General features: G+C 41.4%; 1 protein-coding gene across 1 annotated transcript in view; it reads right to left on the bottom strand.

Annotated features, from left to right (window-relative positions):
* GOLM1 (golgi membrane protein 1) overlaps positions 1 to 19,951 on the bottom strand; it is a 52,797-nt gene extending 32,846 nt beyond the window's left edge. The window contains exons 1-3 of the mRNA XM_065406926.1: positions 19,876 to 19,951; positions 9,846 to 9,993; positions 5,526 to 5,705 (exon numbers count right to left, since the gene is read on the bottom strand). Coding sequence (XP_065262998.1) covers positions 5,526 to 5,705; positions 9,846 to 9,974 — 309 coding nt within the window. The 5' untranslated portion in view covers positions 9,975 to 9,993; positions 19,876 to 19,951. The remainder of the gene's footprint in view (positions 1 to 5,525; positions 5,706 to 9,845; positions 9,994 to 19,875) is intronic.
* Between the last annotated feature and the right edge of the window lie 659 nt (positions 19,952 to 20,610).

Raw genomic sequence — 20,610 nt, 5'->3', positions numbered from 1 at the left:
CTCAGATGCATGCAATACGAACTGAACCTTTCCCCAAGGGAGGTGTGAAGAACAATTGTGGCCATTGTGAAAAGCTGTGAATAAGCAATGGGGAAATGTATTCCACATCCAATATACAAAGCTGTTGTAAGTATTCTTTTTAAAACTACTTAGTGTTCCTATTTTGAATTTTAAAATTGATTATTTAAATTCAAACACAACAAAAAATTAGAACATGCATTAACTGTTTATCCAAACACCGGTTAGAGCACATATAAACGGATATTTTTCCAGTTATTGTTTAAACAGAAAATGGTGGACCTGTGCACATCCTAAATGCTGTGAATGCTGAGTGATAACTAGAGAGGATATTAGTCGCCTTTAAAAAATTGTTTAATGGATTCAAAAGTGCCCTTTTGAAATTCTGATTCCTTATTTGTCTTCATTGAGACTTCATGTAAGCTTCCTGTTCTCTTCAGTCTATATCTGTCTGAATTGCCATAAGTGATTTGCCAAATCTAGATTAATCCTTGAAAATGTGAACATTTCTAACAGGAAAGACTGAGAATGGAAGAGAGACGGGCTCTACAGCCTGATGGTTAGGGCACTCACAGTGGATGTGGGAGATCTGGGTTCAAGTTCCTGCTCTGATTCAGGCACAGCAGAGAGACTCATATCTCCTGCATCCCAGCTGAGTGCCATAACCACTGGGCTACTGGTTATAATGGTCTCTCGTCCCCACCCCCAAAATTCCACCGTGAAACCCAAAAAAGTTTAGATGATACTTCCTACAAAAGGGAAACATTTCCAGTTTGACTATGGAGCACTTTCCAACAAAAAAAAAAAAATTGTTGAAAAATTCCCAACCAGCTCTACTGCCTTCATCTCAGGTGGATCCTCATGCAGCCAGCTGCCTGAACAGCCATCTACCCCTAGCAACCAGTGACTCTCCTGCTAATACCCAGTAGGCAACCTCAACAACCCCTCCTCCCAACTCCAGCCACCCTGGGGCATCAGGTGTATGTATTAAGATGGAGAAGTCTTTTGTGCTGACCTCAAAGGGGTCCCTATATAGAGTCTGCCTCTCCTCAGAGAAGGCATGGTGCTTTTTCTCTGCCAGACACTGGGGTAGGGCAAAGCTCCTAACACCCCTAAGCCACAACAGGGCACGGATGTTGACAGCATCTGACCCATTTTAAGTAGATTTCATCCCAGCTGACCCTGTTCAAGAGCTGGGGTAGCCCCAATGTTGTCAGCCTGCTCAGCAGGCCACCCTGCAAGCTGCTATCCTGCAGGTCCTTGGGGAAGTGGAGGGAGAAGGATCTCAGTTGCAGATGGGCTCTATTGAGCTTGATCTCACAATTCTTTCCCAAAAATCTTGTGTTATACTATCTGCCATCATGGCAATACATATTTGATATGCAAGTAATCCAGTGCATAATTAACTCCTGAAAGTTACTCATCCATTGTCACACAGACAATAGGACAATGAAATAAAAGGCAATATGTCTAGTAAAGAACTGCAGCAATAGATTGGCCTTGCATGTTACCTGAGAGTCTGTTCTGGTAAAAGCTATCTACAGCCCAAAGATTTGTTCTCTCCCAGGCCCATGGAACTCTCTCTATTTCCCCCACACATCATGGGCCCTGCAAAAACATAAACATAAATAAATAAAAATTCCCCCTCTCTCACATCAGATACTTTTGGTTTTCAATCAGGTTTTTGTTGAAATGCTGATCATTCATGGAACAGCCTGAAATATGAGTTAGCTAACCATATTGCACGTAACTGCCAAAATTGAGAGCTTGGAATTTCTGTGCAAGAGAGCATTTCTTCTGAGAGCTTTCCCCATTTGTAAAGCCATTACTCTTCTCAGTCAAAGCACTTTAAAATGCATGGGTATGAAAGAAGAAAGGGAGTAATGTACTAATTTATAAGCTCTCCTATAAAGGGCTAAGTGTTCTTTTATGCACATCATTCCCTCCTAGGAACAAGGAAACTGAACTGGATTCAGTTTCTTCCTCCTTCACCATAGAAGGCAGGGTTGCCCTCCATCCCCACAATGGCAGGGAGTTTAGTCCACAGAACCATTGTACACTGATTTCCACTGGAGGCCAAGGTCAATATTGCAGAGCAGCACACTCCTGTAGCAACCATCCTTCCACCGGCTTTCCCTCTCCAGGAGGGTTTCCAGTCTGTAGTGGGGGAACCCATGTCAGCTTAGCCAGTGTGATCTTGTGCTAAGATCACCAACATGGTGGCAGGGAGAGAGGGAGAAGTCGGGATCATGGGGCCATGGAAATCATCCCCCTCATCTGAAGCGGCACAGACTGAACACGTGTCACATCACAAACGGTTTCCATGGGTGAGTTGGAAGGTGTAACAGGCTACTGCGCACACACTTTCCAGTGCTGGTATGCAGGAATGTGCTACTCTCTGTTCACAAAAGCAGAGGATAGCAGAGAGCCCAGTGTGTTAATGTTCACATAACTTGGGCTACAATGCTGGCCTTGTAGTTTTAACATCAGACCCTAGGGAGTATTCCATTACTGAATGTTAAAGGCCTGCATTTTAGAAGGGACCATTTAAAGGAAAGCATTTTGGAAACAGAGGTCTAAATCTTCCCACAGTTCAGAGGAAATCTACCAAAGGGAAGGAACTGTAAAATGCAAACGTTCACATTACTTCAAAATATCATAAGCGCTGATGTCTATGCATTAGGCAGAGTGTAATGTCATTTTTCTGGTGACATTATTTGACTGTGCTTCTTGAGGAGCACAAATGGAACATGGATAGATGCCAAAAATAGAGAGGGAGGTGCTGTACCTAGCATTACAGAGCTGTACGTTCAGAGATGCAAACAGAGGTATCTTCACTGAGGAAAGTAAGGGCAAATGGGTCCCACAGGACCCAGCACTAGCCGCAGCCATCACTACTAGACAGGAAATCTGGCAACAACCCAACCACAAGAAAGTGCTCACTGGGATTCTGTCTACATTAACATCTGAAATAGTGTTAACCCCTTTCTGGAGCATTGTGTTTAAAACATCCAAGGATTAATTTCAAACTGGAGCAAATTTCTTAAATAAAATATATAAAAGTACATAATAAACCTGGTCTGTCAAGCCTTTTCAAGGAAAACAAAACTTAACACGGTTTTTAAAAAGTACATTGGGGTGTAACAGGAAGCCAACACTATTTAGATTCTTAAATCACCTCCCTCACCATAGTGTCTCAATGCCCGCTGCTGATTTTTGTTTGTAAGTGTTGCATCTCATAACTTACGATGTATTTTTCCATCCAAAGGTTTGAATAGCAAACTATGGTCCAGAATAAGGTGCCATAGACTTGTGCTCCACTTGAAATTGTATCTTAACACAGCTCCTAAACTTTCCTGTTTAATCAGCTACCTCCAGTTTGCTGAGATCTGGTGGTCCCTGAAGGCCACAACTCAGAGTGTCGGTCAGAAGGCACTCCATAACAGGAAAAATAACCCCAAAATTATTCCCATCAGCAGAAGTCATCCAGCAGCAATGTGGGGAAATTACTACTGGATCAGGGATGGTTTCCAAAAGAAGAAATCTTTGAGGAACAAACATCTCCCTAGTGAACTTTAGTAACAAAAGGCTGAGAAAAGCTATATTTGAATGATGTCACAATATTATTTTAAAGTAGATGTGTGTCATTTTTCATATAAAGAATTTTCCATCTGTTAAAGCAGAATTGCCAGCCCCAAGCATTCAAAATTCACAGATTCTAGTTCTTCTGCAAAAGTATCTGAATACTTCTGAGCTTTTTTGCTAATCATATTAGGTTTGGGGAGGGGTGCACAATGTGCAAGACCTTCACATATATACAATAACCATTACCACCTATGTAAGCACAAGGGAATACAAACATCCTTGTAATTCTTGCTGCTATTTTTAATTTTAGAAGTTAGTGTAAAGGCCATAAGGCCAAATATAGCAACTATAACGGTACTAAGTTATTGTCAGTTCCAGGGAAAATCATCACTACTATCTTAATGTCTTGAATCAGCAATGCACATTGTGGTAAAGGCTGGGATTCAGTGTAGCTAGACCTGGTCATTCCACTGTCAACCAGATTTTTATCTTGAGGCAGCTGTTGAGAAGATGGCTTAATTTAATAAGCATGCACAGCGTTTTTTAGAGACTTCCATCACGCCTTTGATTCAGTGCATCTACAAGTTTGTGGAATCTAATAGGCAACTCTGCGTCCCTGCGAAGACAGCATCATTGACAGAAGAGCTCTATAATGGAATGCAAAGCATTGTTCAAATTAATGGTAGATACAGAGAATGGTTTCCTATTTCCACAGGAGTTTGTTCAGCAAGGCTGCATCCTGTCACCATCATTGTTCAATATCGGCATTGACTGATTGGTGGATAAGCTTCAGGAGGCAGTTGTCAGTGGCAGGTAGCTGAGCACCATTCTACTTTGAGATCTTGAATATGCTGATGACATCATCTTGTTGGCTCAATCTGGCATATGGCTGCAGCTGAAGGCCAATCTGGTCAGGCAAGAGCAGCGCGCATCAGTCTGACTTTTTATTCAGTTAAAACAAAGTCCCTGGACATTACCAAGCAGCTGTTAGCTCGAGATTACAACCCGGATGAGATGTCGAGCATGTGACAACTGTCAAATATTTGGGCAGAGTCAAAGACAACTTTGGAAGTTGTGAACACTCCTAGAACAGCAGATGCTACCATGTTTCCATCCCTGCAGCGGCATCTGTCGGGATATCATGACATCAAGCTTCCCAAGAAGCTGCAGAAAACCAGTTACACAAAGGCTGTTGCATGTGAAAAGAAGGTCCTGAGGAAGACTGAAGACCACTGCATTGATGTTTTCAATTCTTGTTGTATTCATCAGATGCTCCATAGCCAGTGGCAGGACAAGATCAGAAATGAGGATATTCAAAGCTTAACCCAGCAACCACCTCCATCAGCACCAGCTGGATTTCACCAGCTTTCTTGGTATGGGTATATTATTAGAATGGAAGACCAATGAATTCTAAAGCACGTTTACCAAGGAAAGCCCTTACATGGCCGGTGATCACATGGGCACCAAAAGCTTCGGTGGCATGCTAAGGTTGGCAGTGATGGACATAAACTGAATATCCAGCCAGACTACCTTAAGAACCAAGCCAGAGATTGATCCAGGTGGTGTTCAGCCTGCAAAGAGACCATGACCCTTTGGGATTTACCATCATGATGAGTAACAATGTACACAGAGGTTTTTTGACACAGAAAGGACCAGCATAGGATCATGAGGCCAAGTTAAGTTATTTTTATCACTGACTTCAAAACAGGAGCTGAGTTTGGTCAATGCTAAGTACTTCTGAAAATCCGACCTATAACTTCTAAAGTGCTATTTAGCAACAGCATCATGTGCTATACTTGTTATAACTGCATGTAACGCATCCATGAGACACCAGATTTTGGTGTATTGCCCATTTTGTCACCCATGAAGGATTATTTTCTCCATTAAAAATTATTCATCATTTATGTTACAACTCTGAATACCTTCTCATCCTGATGCACTTTATTGACATTTTCCATCTGAAAACCGTGGAGGGACTGGATTTTATCAATCTGCTCACGCTGCTTCTCTAGTTCTCCTTGGAATTCATTCTTTTTGAGTTCAACAGCCCCTCTCTCTGCTGCCGCCCTGCGGACTTTCCTTTCTAGTTCCAGAATCCGACTCTGAAAGGAGGCAGATAAACAAGAGATAAATATAGATGGTTCCTATAAGTTAGTGTTACAAGGAGTATTTCTTTGTATGATCTGACTTCAAACTTTCTGTGAAGAGAAAATCTGATTCACCTGTTATGGATTTTCAGTCTACCACCTTCATCTTCACTGGCTACTTTTTATATTGCATTTATGGAGTGCCCCTCATCTGAAAGTTGTTGCCTAATCCATTGAGTGGTTATTGATTTTTAAGAATTTCCAATTTGTCACTGATTAGATTTGAGGGTTTAAAAGGCTCTGGTCCCAGAATCAGGCACAGCAGAATTAAGTTCTATGTCTGTTTGGGAACCCAAGTGTGCACAATGACAACACTCACACTGAGGGCAAAGCAAAGCTTTAAATATTTGTATTAGTATAATTAATAAAAACAAATGTTTTAACCCAAATAAAATCGCTTAAGCTAGGGTCTTACAGAATATAGGTCTGTAGGTTTCTTGCATTGCCACTACATAAAATACCTTTAAGATAGCTCTATGGCCTACAAAGAGTCTACAAACTAATATGCCATTTCTATTAAGAGGCCACTTCATCCACTAGTGAAAACCAGTAGCTGTTTAACCACACACAGCAAACCTTATGGAACAGTTTAGGGCAGGGAGCAAATACCACATATACCTTATAACTAAACCTGCATGAAAAGTGTCAGTAGAGATCGAAATATACAAGTTGGTTGGACACCAGAGTTAAAACCCCCACCCTCGCAAAAAGTGCCCTAGGGTCTTTAGTAATTAAGTGGTCAGAACGTTTTTAGGTCTCAGAGGAAAGACCACCACCACTCAGATCACCAATAGATATTTCTTGAAGAGCTATCCAACCTCTGACCCCCCCATGCAAGTACTGCCCCAGCCTGACTTTCTTATTGTGTGTGAATAGGTAAGACCACAGCAGGTGGTGTATGGCTGAAGGGCAAAGATACATATTTGTGAAGAACCCAACTTTATAAATATGAGAAGTTTAACACTTTTTTTCTGGATCGCTTCAAGACCACACTGAGAACCAGTGGAAGATTCAACAAAAGAAATATCACCATCATATATAGAGAAAATGTCAAGGAATTAAGTCTGGGGATTTTTGGTTTGTTTGTTTTTTAATAATTGATTCAATTTTTCCAGGACACTCTGGGAGGTACCTCATATGTTCTGTTGCTTGTTCTCTAAGAGTCATTTATATACTTCCTTCTAAGTTGTGTAACTGCTAGAATCAGTAGAGATTTTGGGGAGGAGGTTGTACAAATTTCAACAGCATTTGTCAAGCATATTAAAACATCTACAGCCTCAGACTGAAGCTTATACTCAATCTGGAATCTAACAGGATGTATCAAAATCATCTTATCTACTGAGTCTTCAAGAGCAGAAGCCTTGTTACTCCACAGTATGCCCTGCTAGACAGAGCCACGTTTAAGGAAGCCACTTGCCTATCCTTTAGAGCTGGGGTTAAGCTCCTACACTGCAATTACCATAGGAGATGAGAGAATGGAAAAACAGAGAAAAATGCTCATGATTAAACCGCAGGAGCAGAGAAAACTCATTCCATCTTAATCAGCATGGCAGTAAAGTCCTGCCAAGAAACTGTGTGAGTAAATAGAAAGTGTTTTGAAATGTAATGGTAAAGACTCTAAGTGCAGCCCAACCCATAAGATCTGAATGGTGCTTCTTTCAAACTGTTGCCAAGGCACAGGGATGGTTTAATGGAAGTAAAGAACTTTACATTTCCTTTGGGGAAAGGCACTGCACACAATGTAGGCAATCAATAATGGCAAACTCACCTCTACGTTACTGAATCAAGTGTGATCCAGGATGGTAATGACTTTTGATTCACTATCTGTCATCAGTTTTGTGGCCTGTGTCATGACTTAATGGTCTCAACCTAGGTCTTAATGGATAGGTAACAACTACCACAGAGAGGCCAGGGACTGAAGAAGCTTAACTAACCCCATAAGATATGAAATTCTGTCCTCAGAGAAGGGCTAAGACACACTGGAAAAGCAGTGGTGAAAAATTTATCCTGACATTAAGTCATGACACAGTATGGTACCAGTTCTGCAGGAAAAGAGGATTTGGTTTCTAGGGCTGTCAATCCAGTTAAAATTCAGTAAACTCTGAAGATCTAGCATCTGTTCCATAGACAAGGTTGTGATGAGTTTTCTGTTACAAACCCAGTTTGACAATTCCTCCCCACAACTTCACCAGAAATGAACCAATCCACCCAGCATAGTTCTGGTGTGCTGTTCTGCCAGGGGAGACATTTTTAGAAGAAAGCGTGGGGTTAATTGTGACAGATATTGTAATTACATATAGTATCTTGGGGGAACATCTTGTATTAAATTTATGTATCATTGTGGGCCAGGGTTTGTATGTATGATCATGTTCTACTCCACGGGAAGGGTTACCATAGCTCCTACAAGAACTAAAACAGTGGGGGGTGATCACAGTGAATCACTCTCATTATAAATATCTTCAGAGAGGTGCTACCCAACCCCCACCGCCCCGGGGAAGTTTGCATATACTGGTTCAAACTGAGTTTCCAGAGAGTAGGAAAACAAAGAAAAGGGTTTTGGCTTAAAAAGGCTGCATTTAAACTGTCTCAAGACCTTCTGTCTAAGGACCCCAACCTTGCAGAAGGGTTGGAAAGACTTTGGTCTATTAGGGTCCCATAAGTCTGATGGGTGACCTCTGCTTTTAGCATGTGTATAGGAACTTTTGTTGGATTTTTTGTGCATTTTCTCTGTAATGCTTTCACCTTATGAATACATGTGCTTGCTTAAAAAGAGTTGTGTGATAACTTATAACTGCTAGCAATACACTGTTCAGAGCCCTCAGAGAGAAAGCAAAGCACAGGCAATGGCCTTTAGGCACAGTGGCTTGCTAAGGGTATCATAGTGTATGTACAGTAAGTGGCTGTGCAACTTTGAAACACTCCTGGTCAGAAGGGAGTGGGACAGGGTGCTTACCTAGACACAGGTGATGGCTGGAGATCTGAGACCTGATTGGGAACTCCTAGAGTGGAGCATGGAATGGGGGATACAAGTGCAGTTATCCTGCAACTGTGACAGTAATCAGATAAGGTGTTAATGGAAAAATAACAGGGATACTTCACTTCAATGTTAAAAAGGAAGAATGTCATAACTCAAGAGCAGCTTGGCTTAGAGACATCAATCTTGCAATTAGATTCATGTGGCCAGACTCCCTGCAGAACCTCATTAGCTAGTTTAAGAACGAACATTTATCGTCTCAACAAAACAGCCAAAGACACAAGTCCTCAGCAAGGTCTATAAAGCAAATTAAGACTACACACGTGGAGCCCCATTGAATCTCAGTTAGATTGTAAGGTCTGATGAGCATTATAAAAAGCCCCAGCTCAGTTAACAAGGACCCCGAGCATTCATTCATTCTGTCTTGCATAACTGCAGTAATTTGTTCTGCACCGCATTTCCACACATCAAGATTAGATAAATTTGAGAAATCTAATTTAGGTGTCTCAGTCAAAATCTTCCTTAAGAAAACATCATTGCCTTGGAAACAGTCAAAGTGTCATTTTTAAACACCCCTCTGAAAAAGTAAAAAGAGGTTCTCTTATGTCTGATAGAAATAAAAATCTGGGAAAGTTACTTTGCATTTTAGCTTGCCTGATATCAACTGCTGCTTGCCTCTTTATGTAACTCTATAATGTCCTAAGCAGCAAGGGCAGCCATAAGCCCAAATGCAGGAGCAGGCTAGGAAAATTTTGGGAGACAAAAGTTGGCAGTAGCTGATAAAGAGCAAAAATGTGGTGTTTCAGTGGTGATGTACTGAAAAAACAAAAACAAAAAATCAACCCAAAACCAAACTTGAATATTTAATAACAAGGGAAGTTTATCATGGAGCTATAATAGCAGTATAAAGCTGCAAAATTACCTGAATGGATAGGACTGGCTAGTGCAAGTGCAATGCCTTTCACAGATACTTCTCTTCACCCCTTTGCTGGGAAACTATTAGGAGTGGAGATTTGCAAAGTTTTGCTCTGTTTTGGTTTGTTTTCATACAGTCCAAAAGAATAAATGCCTTTAGCAGCCATATCTATTTGAATCTACAGGAAGGAGTACAAGAATACTACCTGTAGAGCAACATTGCGAGAACTTGCAATCCAGTAATTGAAACCCAAAACGATCATACAAGCTACAAGCGCAGCTATTAGAAGAGGTGGAGATTTCATCCCTCGACGGCTGTTTCCTAGCCCGACCATTTCAAAAGACTGTGGAAATCTGTAAATTAAAATAAAGAAGTCACATTACATACTTCTTTGCTAGGACAATTTCATGAATATATCAGACTTTCACTGGAACCAAGAAGAGCTGTGGTTCTACAATAGCTTAGTTAGGTAAATAAGAATTGGAGTATACCCAGCAAGGAAAGCATTCTCCCCTGGATTTGTAACCTGAAGGTCACACTGTGTCATCAGTTTTTATGGCAAATTTCACTGGATTTCAGTGTGGAGTACTGCATAAAAGCTGATGAGATAATAAAGAGCCACAATAACTGTCATACTGGAACAAGCCATTGTCTACCTAGTCCGTTAACCTCTCTCTGGCAGTGGCTAATGTTGGATGCTAACTGGGCAATGCTACTCCATTGGCAGAAGGAGGAAAGGGGTAGATTTTTTTTGGTATCTCATCCCAGTTGGTGATCAGTTTAGTCCCCAATGCAGTAGGCTAACTTAGGTCTTCATTTTAAAATTTGTCCAAGCTAGTATAATTTCAGATTCTTTTCTTGGTGACATTGACTACTCCAGCTCCTTTCATCAGGAGAGAATATAGAGTAATGTTTCTTCCTGATATTGTGCTCTTCTCCTGTGCTTGCAAAATGATAGATTTAAAGCTTTCTTTTTTGCAAGTTGTAGATTCTGGTGGAGCAGGTTTGGCATTTGCATAAAGGGCAGGGAATGGTGCAACACTATGTGCCATGTATTATTTGCAGGCATGAGGAGAAAAGCATAACAACGACAGAATTTAAACATCTTGCCTAGGTCAGATGTGAAGAGCTGTCTTAGGATACCTCTTAGTATATGAAAACCTCATTTGAGAATTTTGAAAAACACGCTTGGTTTAGTGACTTTAAAGAATGCTTTTTTTAAAGTGTTGTGTAGAAGTTTTAGCACTCAAAATTAGCTTTGTATTTTTTAATTTAGTAATCATTAAATCCATTGAAAATTTTTAAATAGTTGCCTTTTTATTTCACTGGAAAACACAGCCATCACAAATAGACAAATTACTAATGTCATAGGGAAGTTAATATACACATACTGATCCACTATCATGACTGAAAGAATGTGTTGATCAGTGAATTAATTCCTTAGTTCTAGTAATCTGTGTGTGATTATTTGACAGATGTACATTATATACCAGAAAGGCATGACTTTTCATTTGAAAAAAAGATTAAACTGCTCTAAATGGGGCTATTCATGACATATTAGATCTGCTCCTTTGAGTGCATTCCTCACACCTCACATCTTATTTTAAAAGACCGAAACAACAAAATAAGTGAATGAAACATTGTATTTCCACTTAAATACACAGAAACAAAGAACACAAAAGTTGACCCTGAAGAAAAAGACAATTGTTTTAGTATTACAGCTAAATAAATATTTTACCTCACCCCCCAGAAGCTACCTGCATTCTCTAAATTAGAACCGATGTTTTACTGATACTGGAAGTTGCCTACTGGAAAGTTTTATAAATGTTTTGGGGCCAATCCATTGTTGAACTACACAATTTTGAATAAATAAATAGAACCCACTTTACAGTTCTGAAAGTTCCGTCTTTCTCATGCATTCAGGTTGGACAGGAGATGCACTTCCTTTGCTTTAACCAACCTCAGATTTAAGGTGTCAGCTTTCCTTTTGAGAAAGAAGCTGAATTTCCTAGGCCTCAACCAACATTACACTTCAGGTATCAGCTTTCTATTGGATTGTTATTTAATTTTTAATCCCAGAGATTTGTTCTCAGCGTTTAGATCGGGGTAGGCAACCTATGGCATGCATGCCAAAGGCGGCATGTGAGCTGATTTTCAGTGGCACTCACACTGCCTGGGTCCTGGCTACCGGTCCGGGGGGCTCTGCATTTTAATTTAATTTTAAATGAAGCTTCTTAAACATTTTAAAAACCTTATTTACTTTACATACAACAATAGTTTAGTTATATATTACAGACTTATAAAAGAGACCTTCTAAAAACATTAAAATGTATTACTGGCACGCCAAACCTTAAATTAGAGTGAATAAATGAAGACTCAGCACACCACTTTTGAAAGGCTGCCGACCCCTGGTTTAGATGAAGCAGTTAGAATAATATGTTTCATCACATTGCAGTTCTTCAGTCAACAATGTTGTGTCTTGACATTTCAAGGATCTCTAAATAGCTAGTGATGTTACCAAAGACCATGTAGTAGCATAATTGGGGAGTTAGGTTCAGCATTAAATATGAACCTCTTTCTTTTGGAGGTGGAGAAAAAAAGCTATTAAATCAGATGTGACTATTTTAGGGACAATCCTGAAGTTCTTAAGCATCGAGATAAAACTTCAATTGACTTAAATGGGCACATTTAATTAGTAAGGTATGCAGGTTCAAACCACACACTGCTAACGCTTGGTCTGTGCATCTTCTCATAGTTGTAAGGTATTTAACAATTCTCTTGTGCCAAATCAGATAGGAATTACTTCATTTTGGCATGCAGTGCTGTTTCTATAAAATGTTTCTATAAAATGGAATATTTTGATAAATCTAGGAGCAAAGAGAAATTATCACATTATGTGGAAAAAAACAGCTGCCTCTCAGTGTACTTCACAAATATACCTCTCAGTGTACTTCACAAGATATCATCTGTTCTTAATGCCCATATGAGGTCTAGCACAACAGGGCCCCCCCAGTCTCATTTGGAATCTTAAGGCATACTGTAATAGACATAATAGTAGATTTCCTACAGCCTGAACATCCATTATACTACTTGTACCAAAACTCTCGAGAATCAAATCAAAGACAACAGCCACAGAATAAAGTATCTTCTCTGAAAGAAGCTACATCTAAGATTCTGTGTGGTACTGGAATTTCACAAACAGAAGTGAGCCTGATGCAGTGGGTATGGATAGCAAACACAGAGTTTGGGGACACTGCCCCAATTTGAATGGGATGGATTCTCTATTAATATTTCATACATTCTCTGAATAGGTGTGTTTTTAATAAAAAGACCAACTAGCTATCCCAATGGGATGCAATTCCCAGTGTCTACCTTATTAAATATTTAATGATGGTGGAAATTCCCAGCAGATCTATGGATGGAAGTAAACCAAATCACAGAGAGGGTGAAAGAGGATATCAGCAGCTAGTGAACAGCAGAGAAATCGATTTTATTGCTTACCAGTATTACAGTGCCCTAGTAGAGCCTGCTTTAAAAATAGTTGACACAATGTTTAAGGTTTTGTTGTTCCAATTAAGCAACACCTGTTCTTTTTTCTTTCCCCAACCTCAAGAGGGATAGGGGAATGCACAAAGTACCAGACTATTTTAGGGTTTGAATAGCAAGCAGGGCAAAAGCAATGCCAGATAAAGTTGTATAACCCTGTATCTGTCCTGTCTTTGCTGCAACAGGAAATAGTGTGGCTTCTTGAAAGACCCCTGCCTTCCCTCCCTGCTATAAAAAAACCCATGTGTGGCTTAATTGGAACAACAAAGCCTTAAATATAGTCAGCTGGCTATGGGAGCACTTCACATGTGCAGGGGGACGGTGGCACCACCAAACAGAAGTCAGCCATTGGTTTCACTGCACATGGCGCAGGATCAAGAAAATCTACAGCACAGTCCCAAGGGGCCACCACAGGCACTGTGTAGCTACACGGAGTGGAAGCCGTCATGGAAGGAGCAGCAAAAGGGGGGGAAAGTTTATAAAAATGAAACACAAGACGACACAAGAACAACAAAGCGACAGGGGCCAAAAGAGAGAGACAGATACAGTGACAATTTAGTCAGGGCATGAAGTGAAGGGACATATGGGAATATGTGTCACTATGTAGTGGAATGCTACCTGTCCTTCTCAGGGAGGCTCCAGCAAAGCCGTGGGAAGCCTTTACTCCTCTTACATAGCATTTGGAAAGAGTCAAAAAGCTCTCATCCGTGACGAAGATAAGAGGTGGCAAGAGAGGGATGATTCGCACTGACACATTAGTTAAATGAAATGGAATAATTGTTTTTTATATACATTTGAAATCTAGCTTAATATCACCTCAAATTACAAGCAAAATGAAACTTTCATTTTTAACTTATTCTCTGTATTTAGTTATATGCTTACTCGTTTGCTTACTTGCAAACACTGAAAGATGATACAATATGGCACAAAGAACAGGAGTACTTGTGGCACCTTAGAGACTAACAAATTTATTAGAGCATAAGCTTATGCTCTAATAAATTTGTTAGTCTCTAAGGTGCTACAAGTACTCCTGTTCTTTTTGCGGATACAGACTAACACGGCTGCTACTCTGAAACCTGACAATATGGCACGAGATATTGCAAAGCATATTGCAACATTCATTCCAATTATTTCATAAAGTGTCATTAAGTTGGTGGGTGGGGGATTTGGCAGTTTGAGGTAGAAGAGACAAGTCATTTTGCAAGCCAGAATAATTTACTTTGGAGACAGACTGGCTGACTAACTGCTAGTAAGGCAGCCACACTGTTCAAATGAAGGAACTGTAAATTCAGCATTCACCTTCCCATGTGGAATGGCTAGAAAGCTCAAAAGGGACTTCAAAGGATTTGATAGATTGTTACGATGCACAAATTTGATAGCCCATTGCTTATATATGGTTCTCACCAGAAGTCCTGATTTTACCATAAGAACTGCATTGTTAATGGGTTTGTCTCTCTGGAAACTCCATAAAAGGTTGCTTGGATTTAAACAGTTAATATTCATGGAAACATTGTTCTATACTTGTCTGAGAGTTTAGTGTTTATATTAAGTTAGTATCCCAGACCCCAAATCAGGATCAAGGCCTTATTGTGGAAGATGCTATCAAAAAACAAAACAAAAATCTTACCACATGAAGACAGTCTTCTCCCCAAAAGCTTACAGGCTAAGTAGATAGACCTGAAGCGGATCTCTTTAAAGTTTTGAAAGTTACAAGAACAGGATCCCAAACTACTAAAAATCAGAAGATTCATCAAAAAGTAAAATAACATTCTTTTACTAGGAAGTTATTATTTTTAGAACAAAGAAGGACCCATGGTTAAAAGCAAGCATTCCCAACAGAGAATGAGGGAGAAAGGACCCTTTCAGTTAACAGGCAGCAAAACTTTCACCTTGAAAACAGCAATAGAGATGTAGTTTTACTCACCAAATGGGCAAGAGTCTGTTAAACTGTTATCTCTGTTTATGCCTGCTTAAAGTACCTAGATAGCACTGCATATTTGAAACAGTTTGTTACACAACTAAGCAAGCAGCCTAGTAAATGTTACAAACATGATTATATAGATATTAATTTGTACAATGTAGATGTCTGGTGGTACAACATATAGTTATTTCAATTGCTATTGTAAGTAGTTTTTTGATTCATGGGTAAGCAAGTCACATTAAGTAAGTAAGTAAGCCCCATCATACAGGTATTATCATGAGATTAATGTGTCCAGTTACCTGCATAAACATATACAGGAAAACACTGAGAAAACACATAGCAGGAATCCGATTTGTCCTGTGAACCCCAAGTTTCACCTCCCTTAAAAACTACAGTAACTCCACACTTAACGTCCGCTTGCTTAACGTTATTTTGATGTTACGTCCCTGCTCCATTACAGAACATGCTCATTTAAAGTTGTGCAATGCTCCTCTATTATGTCATTTGGCCGCCTGCTTTGTCCACGGCTGGCAGCCCCCCATGCTCCCCCACAGCGCCTCCCACCCACCGGCGGACCCCGGAGGAGTTACCGTACTTGCTTACAAAATCAGACATAAAAATATAAGGGTCACAGCACACTATTATCGAAAAATTTCTTACTTCCTCATTTTTACCATATAATTATAAAATAAATCTACTGGAATATAAATATTGTACTTATATTTCAGTATATAGTATAGAGCAGTATAAACAAGTCCTGCCTGTGTGAAACTTTAGTTTGTACTGACTTTGCTAGTGCTTTTTATGTAGCCCATTGTAAAACTAGGCAAATATCTAGATGAGTTGATGTACCCCCTGTAAGACCTCTATGTATCCCCAGGGGTATGCATACCCCTGGTTGAGAACCACTGCTCTAAAGCATCTGGCAATAGCCACTGTCCAGAGTGCTTGTCTCTAGGAGGGCCACTGGTTTGATCCAAGATGGCAGTCATCATAAAAAATAAAAATAAAAATAATATATCAGATGTTGAGTGATGTCATTGAGTCAATATTTGTTCAAACTATCAAATTACCTCTTTTTAAAGTCCACAGGAAATGAATGGGTAACATTTAGAGAGCATAGCAAATTAAACTGCTTAACATTTTGATCATTCTGATGCAAGCATCATATGAAACCCCTGTGATTCACGGTCTCAGAGCCATGATAAAAGGGAGAACTTAAGCCACAAATAGCTTATTAAAATAACCAGGAAATATTGAAATGTACTACTCCTTCTTTCTTTGTTACCACTACTCTATTACTTTAAATCAAGGAATATTTATTTTCTCCTTTAATTTAATACCCTCTGAGATGCCAAAAGTAGAACTAATTGCTTTAACAATTTTGTCCTCCCTATACTTAATAGATAGCAGAACCTAGAGAGGTTTGTGGCTCAAAATAGTTTGAAGTTTCAGAATTACATATACATTTCAAAAATTAACAGCCAATAAAAGTGTTTTCACAACTGATTTAGAAAATCCAACAGCAACTGTTGTTTTAAATAAATATTCCCTTTGATTTATTTGCAACATTGAGAACCTGAATGTGAAATTGACTATGAATGAAAGCAAGACTGAATAGCTTAATTGCACAAGCAACAAAATTCAAAAGAGTAAAATCACCATAAATAATCCCCATAAACTGGATTTTTTATGTTTTCAGTTTTAATAACCTAGGGTGTGACTAGTAGCAGGGAATTGGAAAGTTTTATACAATATGATTTTTACTTTTAATGTGCCATTTAATACCACCATCTAAAACGGAATCTCACAATGCCTCAAGTCCACAAAAATGCCACATAAAACAATGTTAGGAGAGTAAAAGGGATGTCTAGAAAAAAAGCACCAAAGTGATGCTGCAGTCTCTCTCTTCTAATGCCACTGCATATGGCATTTGATTGGAACCCGGGGAAGTTCTCTTCTTAGAAAAGCATTAACATTGCAACCACTGCATGTTGCCTCTTAACACCTTCTGCTAAGCAAACTGTTGTTAATTTAAGGGCTTGTCTACACTGACAATTTACAGCGCTGCAACGTTCTTGCTCATGGGGTGTGAAAAAACACACCCCTGAGCTCAGCAAGTTTCAGCGCTGTAAAGCACCAGTGTAAACAGTGCACCAGCGCTGGGAGCCGCACTCTCACCGTTGGTAGCTACACCTCTCATGAGGGTGTTTTTTTTAGAGCGCTGGGAGAGCTCTCTCCCAGCACTCTGCCATGACTACACAAGCCACGTTAAAGCACTGCCGTGGCAGCGCTTTAGCGTTGCCAGTGTAGATTATCCCTAAGTGAAAGGGACCCATCCCATGATCAAGCCGAGTTAAAGATAGGAATAGGCCTTCGAATCCCTAAATTGTTCTGGGTTTCTAGTGTAAGCAAAGACCAGTGTGGCTCCCAATTGTTTACTTCTTTGTCTAGGCATCTTGCATGATGTCAACAACTCAACTCAACAGTTTACCAGTGTTTCTCAACCTTTTTGATAGCAGGGACTTGCTGCCTTCTTAAACTGTATCAGGGAGATCTCAGGGACTGGCGCCAGTCCACGGAGTGGTCGTTGAGAAACACTGTACTAGACAACTGATTTCACATGCTTTTGGGGGAGTGCCTTATCAAGTGGGAGAAATTTTAAAAGTAGGAAGTCCTTAGTAACAGAACAGTGGATATTTAGAATCCATGCAACAGTTAGGTTAGGGCAGGGTCCCTAACCTCTTCTTCTTGATACTCTGGCACTTGTCTTTATTTAATTTCATCTTGTTGAGTTCACATCAATTCTCCAATTTGTCACGGTTATTTTGAATTCTAATTCTCTCCTTCAAAATTCTTGCAAACCCTCCCAGCTTAATGTCATCTGCAAATTTTATAAGCATACTCTCCTTTCTAAGTCATTACTGAAAATACTGAATAGTTCAGGACAGACCCCTGTAAGGCCCCACTAGAAACACCCTCCCCGTTTCACAGAGAACCATTTATAACTACTCTTTGAGTATGATCTTTCAACCAGTTACGCACTCACCTTATAGTAATTTTATAGAGACCACATTCTCCTAGTTTGCTTATGGGCAAGTCATGTAGGACTGTGTCAAAAGCCTTACTAAAATTAAGATCTATCACATCTACTGTTTTCCCCATCCATTAGGCCAGTAACCCTGTCAAAGAAGGAAATTAAGTTGGTTAGGCATGATTTGTTCTAGACAAATCCATGCCGGCTATTACTTATTATTGTCTAGATGGTTACAAGTTGATTATTCAGTGATTTGTTCCAGTATCTTTCCAGGTATCAAAGTTAGGCTGACTGGTCTATAATTACTCAGGTTCCCTTTGTTCTCCTTTCTAAAGGTAGGTAGTATGTTTGCCTTTCTCCAGTTGTCTGCGACCTCACCCATCTGCTTTATGAGTTCTCAAAGACAATCACTAATGGTTCTGAGATTGCTTCAGCTAGTTCCCTAAATAGCCTAGGATGAATTTCATCAGGCCCTGCTACCTTGAATACATCTAATTTAGCTGAATATTTCTTTACCCTGCTCTTTCCCTATTCTGAAATCTGTTTCTCCCCCACGTTAATATTACTTATGTTGAGTATCTGTGACATTTTTAAGAAAAGACTGCAGAAAAATAGGCATTAAACACCACAACCTTCTTAATGTCACCCATTATTAGTTCTCCTTCCCTGCTCAGGAGTGGATATTATATATAAATACACAAAAATGTATATAAATAAATATGTGCACACACACGCCCTCACCAGTCTAAGCAGAGGTTCTAAGGGCTAGTCTACACAGGCAACGCAAAAGCACTCTAAAAAAAAAAAAAACCACCTCCACAAGGGGCGTAGCTACCAGCGCTGGTGCACTGTCTACACTGGCACTTTACAGAGCTGAAACTTGCTGCGCTCAGGGAGGCGTTTTTTCACACCCCTGAGCGAGAAAGTTGCAACGCTGTAAACTGCCACTGTAGCCAAGCCCTAGATAAAAATAAACATGAAACATTCACAATCTGGCAGTGAACCCCATCTGATAATTACCATGACTGAGCAAGTTTATTTTTCCAACCACTCCTTCCCCTAGCCAAGTCTCCACTCCACGTGCTAAAATCCAGCCTCTGGGTTGCCCCTTTTTCCATAGACCATAGGCAAGCCCAGGAGAAAGGATGAACCCCCTCCCCAAATCCCTTTCTGGAACAGAATCAGAAGGTGACACTTTTCCAGAGTAGCCTTGTGGTACTTTGCTTCCTTCTCTTACTTCTCACCATCCCTGCACCAATCAGGGGGCTGCACCTCAGTATAGTTGGCTGCACACTTAAATGTCCCACCCCACCCCCAAGAGGTGGCTGCATTTCAGTGGTGGGTGAAGAAACTCCCCACCAGAGAGACAGTCTGCAAGAACCGAGAAACACTTTAGCTAATCCCTGCTCCGCAGAGAGCTGGCACATGGCAGCTGACTGACACAATCTCTGCGAGGGACCGTATCACATGGGGCTCCCTCCAGCCTGCTGACCGCCCCCCGCTCCCAAAGCTGCAGGGGGGAGGGGAACTGGTCCCCTTCCCTCCATGGCCAGGCTGCTCTCCTCGCGCACGTTCCAGCCGAGGCATTGGGTTCAGCAAGGAGCGAGCCAAGCAGGAGCCCGGCCCGGGACCGAGGCAGTCCCCGCAGGGACGCGCTCCCGCCGCGGGGGAAGGGCAGGAGGAGTCGGGGTGGGGGAGCCCCGCAAAGCGGCGGCACCGAGACTTACTCACCTTTCTCCGCCGCTTGCAGCGCTGCTTGCCGCGGCACGGCCCGCTCCTGGGAGACAGCCAGGCCCGCAGCACCTTCCCGGCTCTCAGCAACGTCCCCGCGGCCCCCGGAGGAAGGGGCGGCTGCTGGCGGCAGGGGCTGCTGCGGCTGGCGGCGCGGCGGCCAGAGCAGGAAGCGCGGCGAGGGGAGCCTGCCAATGAACGGGGAGGGAGCTGAGCGCTCCCAGGCAGGTTGGGCAGCTCCCTCCGCCCCTCCGGGCACCAGCCGGCTCCACGCTCACGCTGCTGCGCCCCGGGCCCCACGCGTGTCTATCGCACCCTCGCGGCACAGGGACAGTAGCCAGGGCTCCCCCCATGTGCCCGCTGCGGAGGCAACCCCAGTGCCACAGCCGCCCCATTGCACCAGCCTCGGGCAGCCGTGCAGACATTGAGGCCCGGCCATATCTTGACCAACCCAGACACCTAGTAGCAGGAAATAGGAGGAAACCTTCCCATCTGCCCCCTAGCACCACCAAAACGCCCCCACCCCTCCGGCAGTGGTGATTATGGACAGCGCTCCTGGGTTATGGAGCCCCCTGACATTCTTGGGATGTTTTTCCAATGTTTCGTTTGGTTTCTTTTGTTTGGAATTTACAGTAGAACCTCAGAGATAGGAACTGACCGGTCACACACCTCATCTGGACCTAGAAGTACGCAATCATGCATCAGCAGAGATAAAAAATAATAAAGCAAATACTG

Source organism: Emys orbicularis, chromosome 6, assembly GCF_028017835.1.
Source record: "Emys orbicularis isolate rEmyOrb1 chromosome 6, rEmyOrb1.hap1, whole genome shotgun sequence".
Taxonomy (NCBI): domain Eukaryota; kingdom Metazoa; phylum Chordata; order Testudines; family Emydidae; genus Emys; species Emys orbicularis.
Note: the sequence above shows the minus strand (reverse complement) of the source record. Positions and strands in the feature narration are given on the sequence as shown.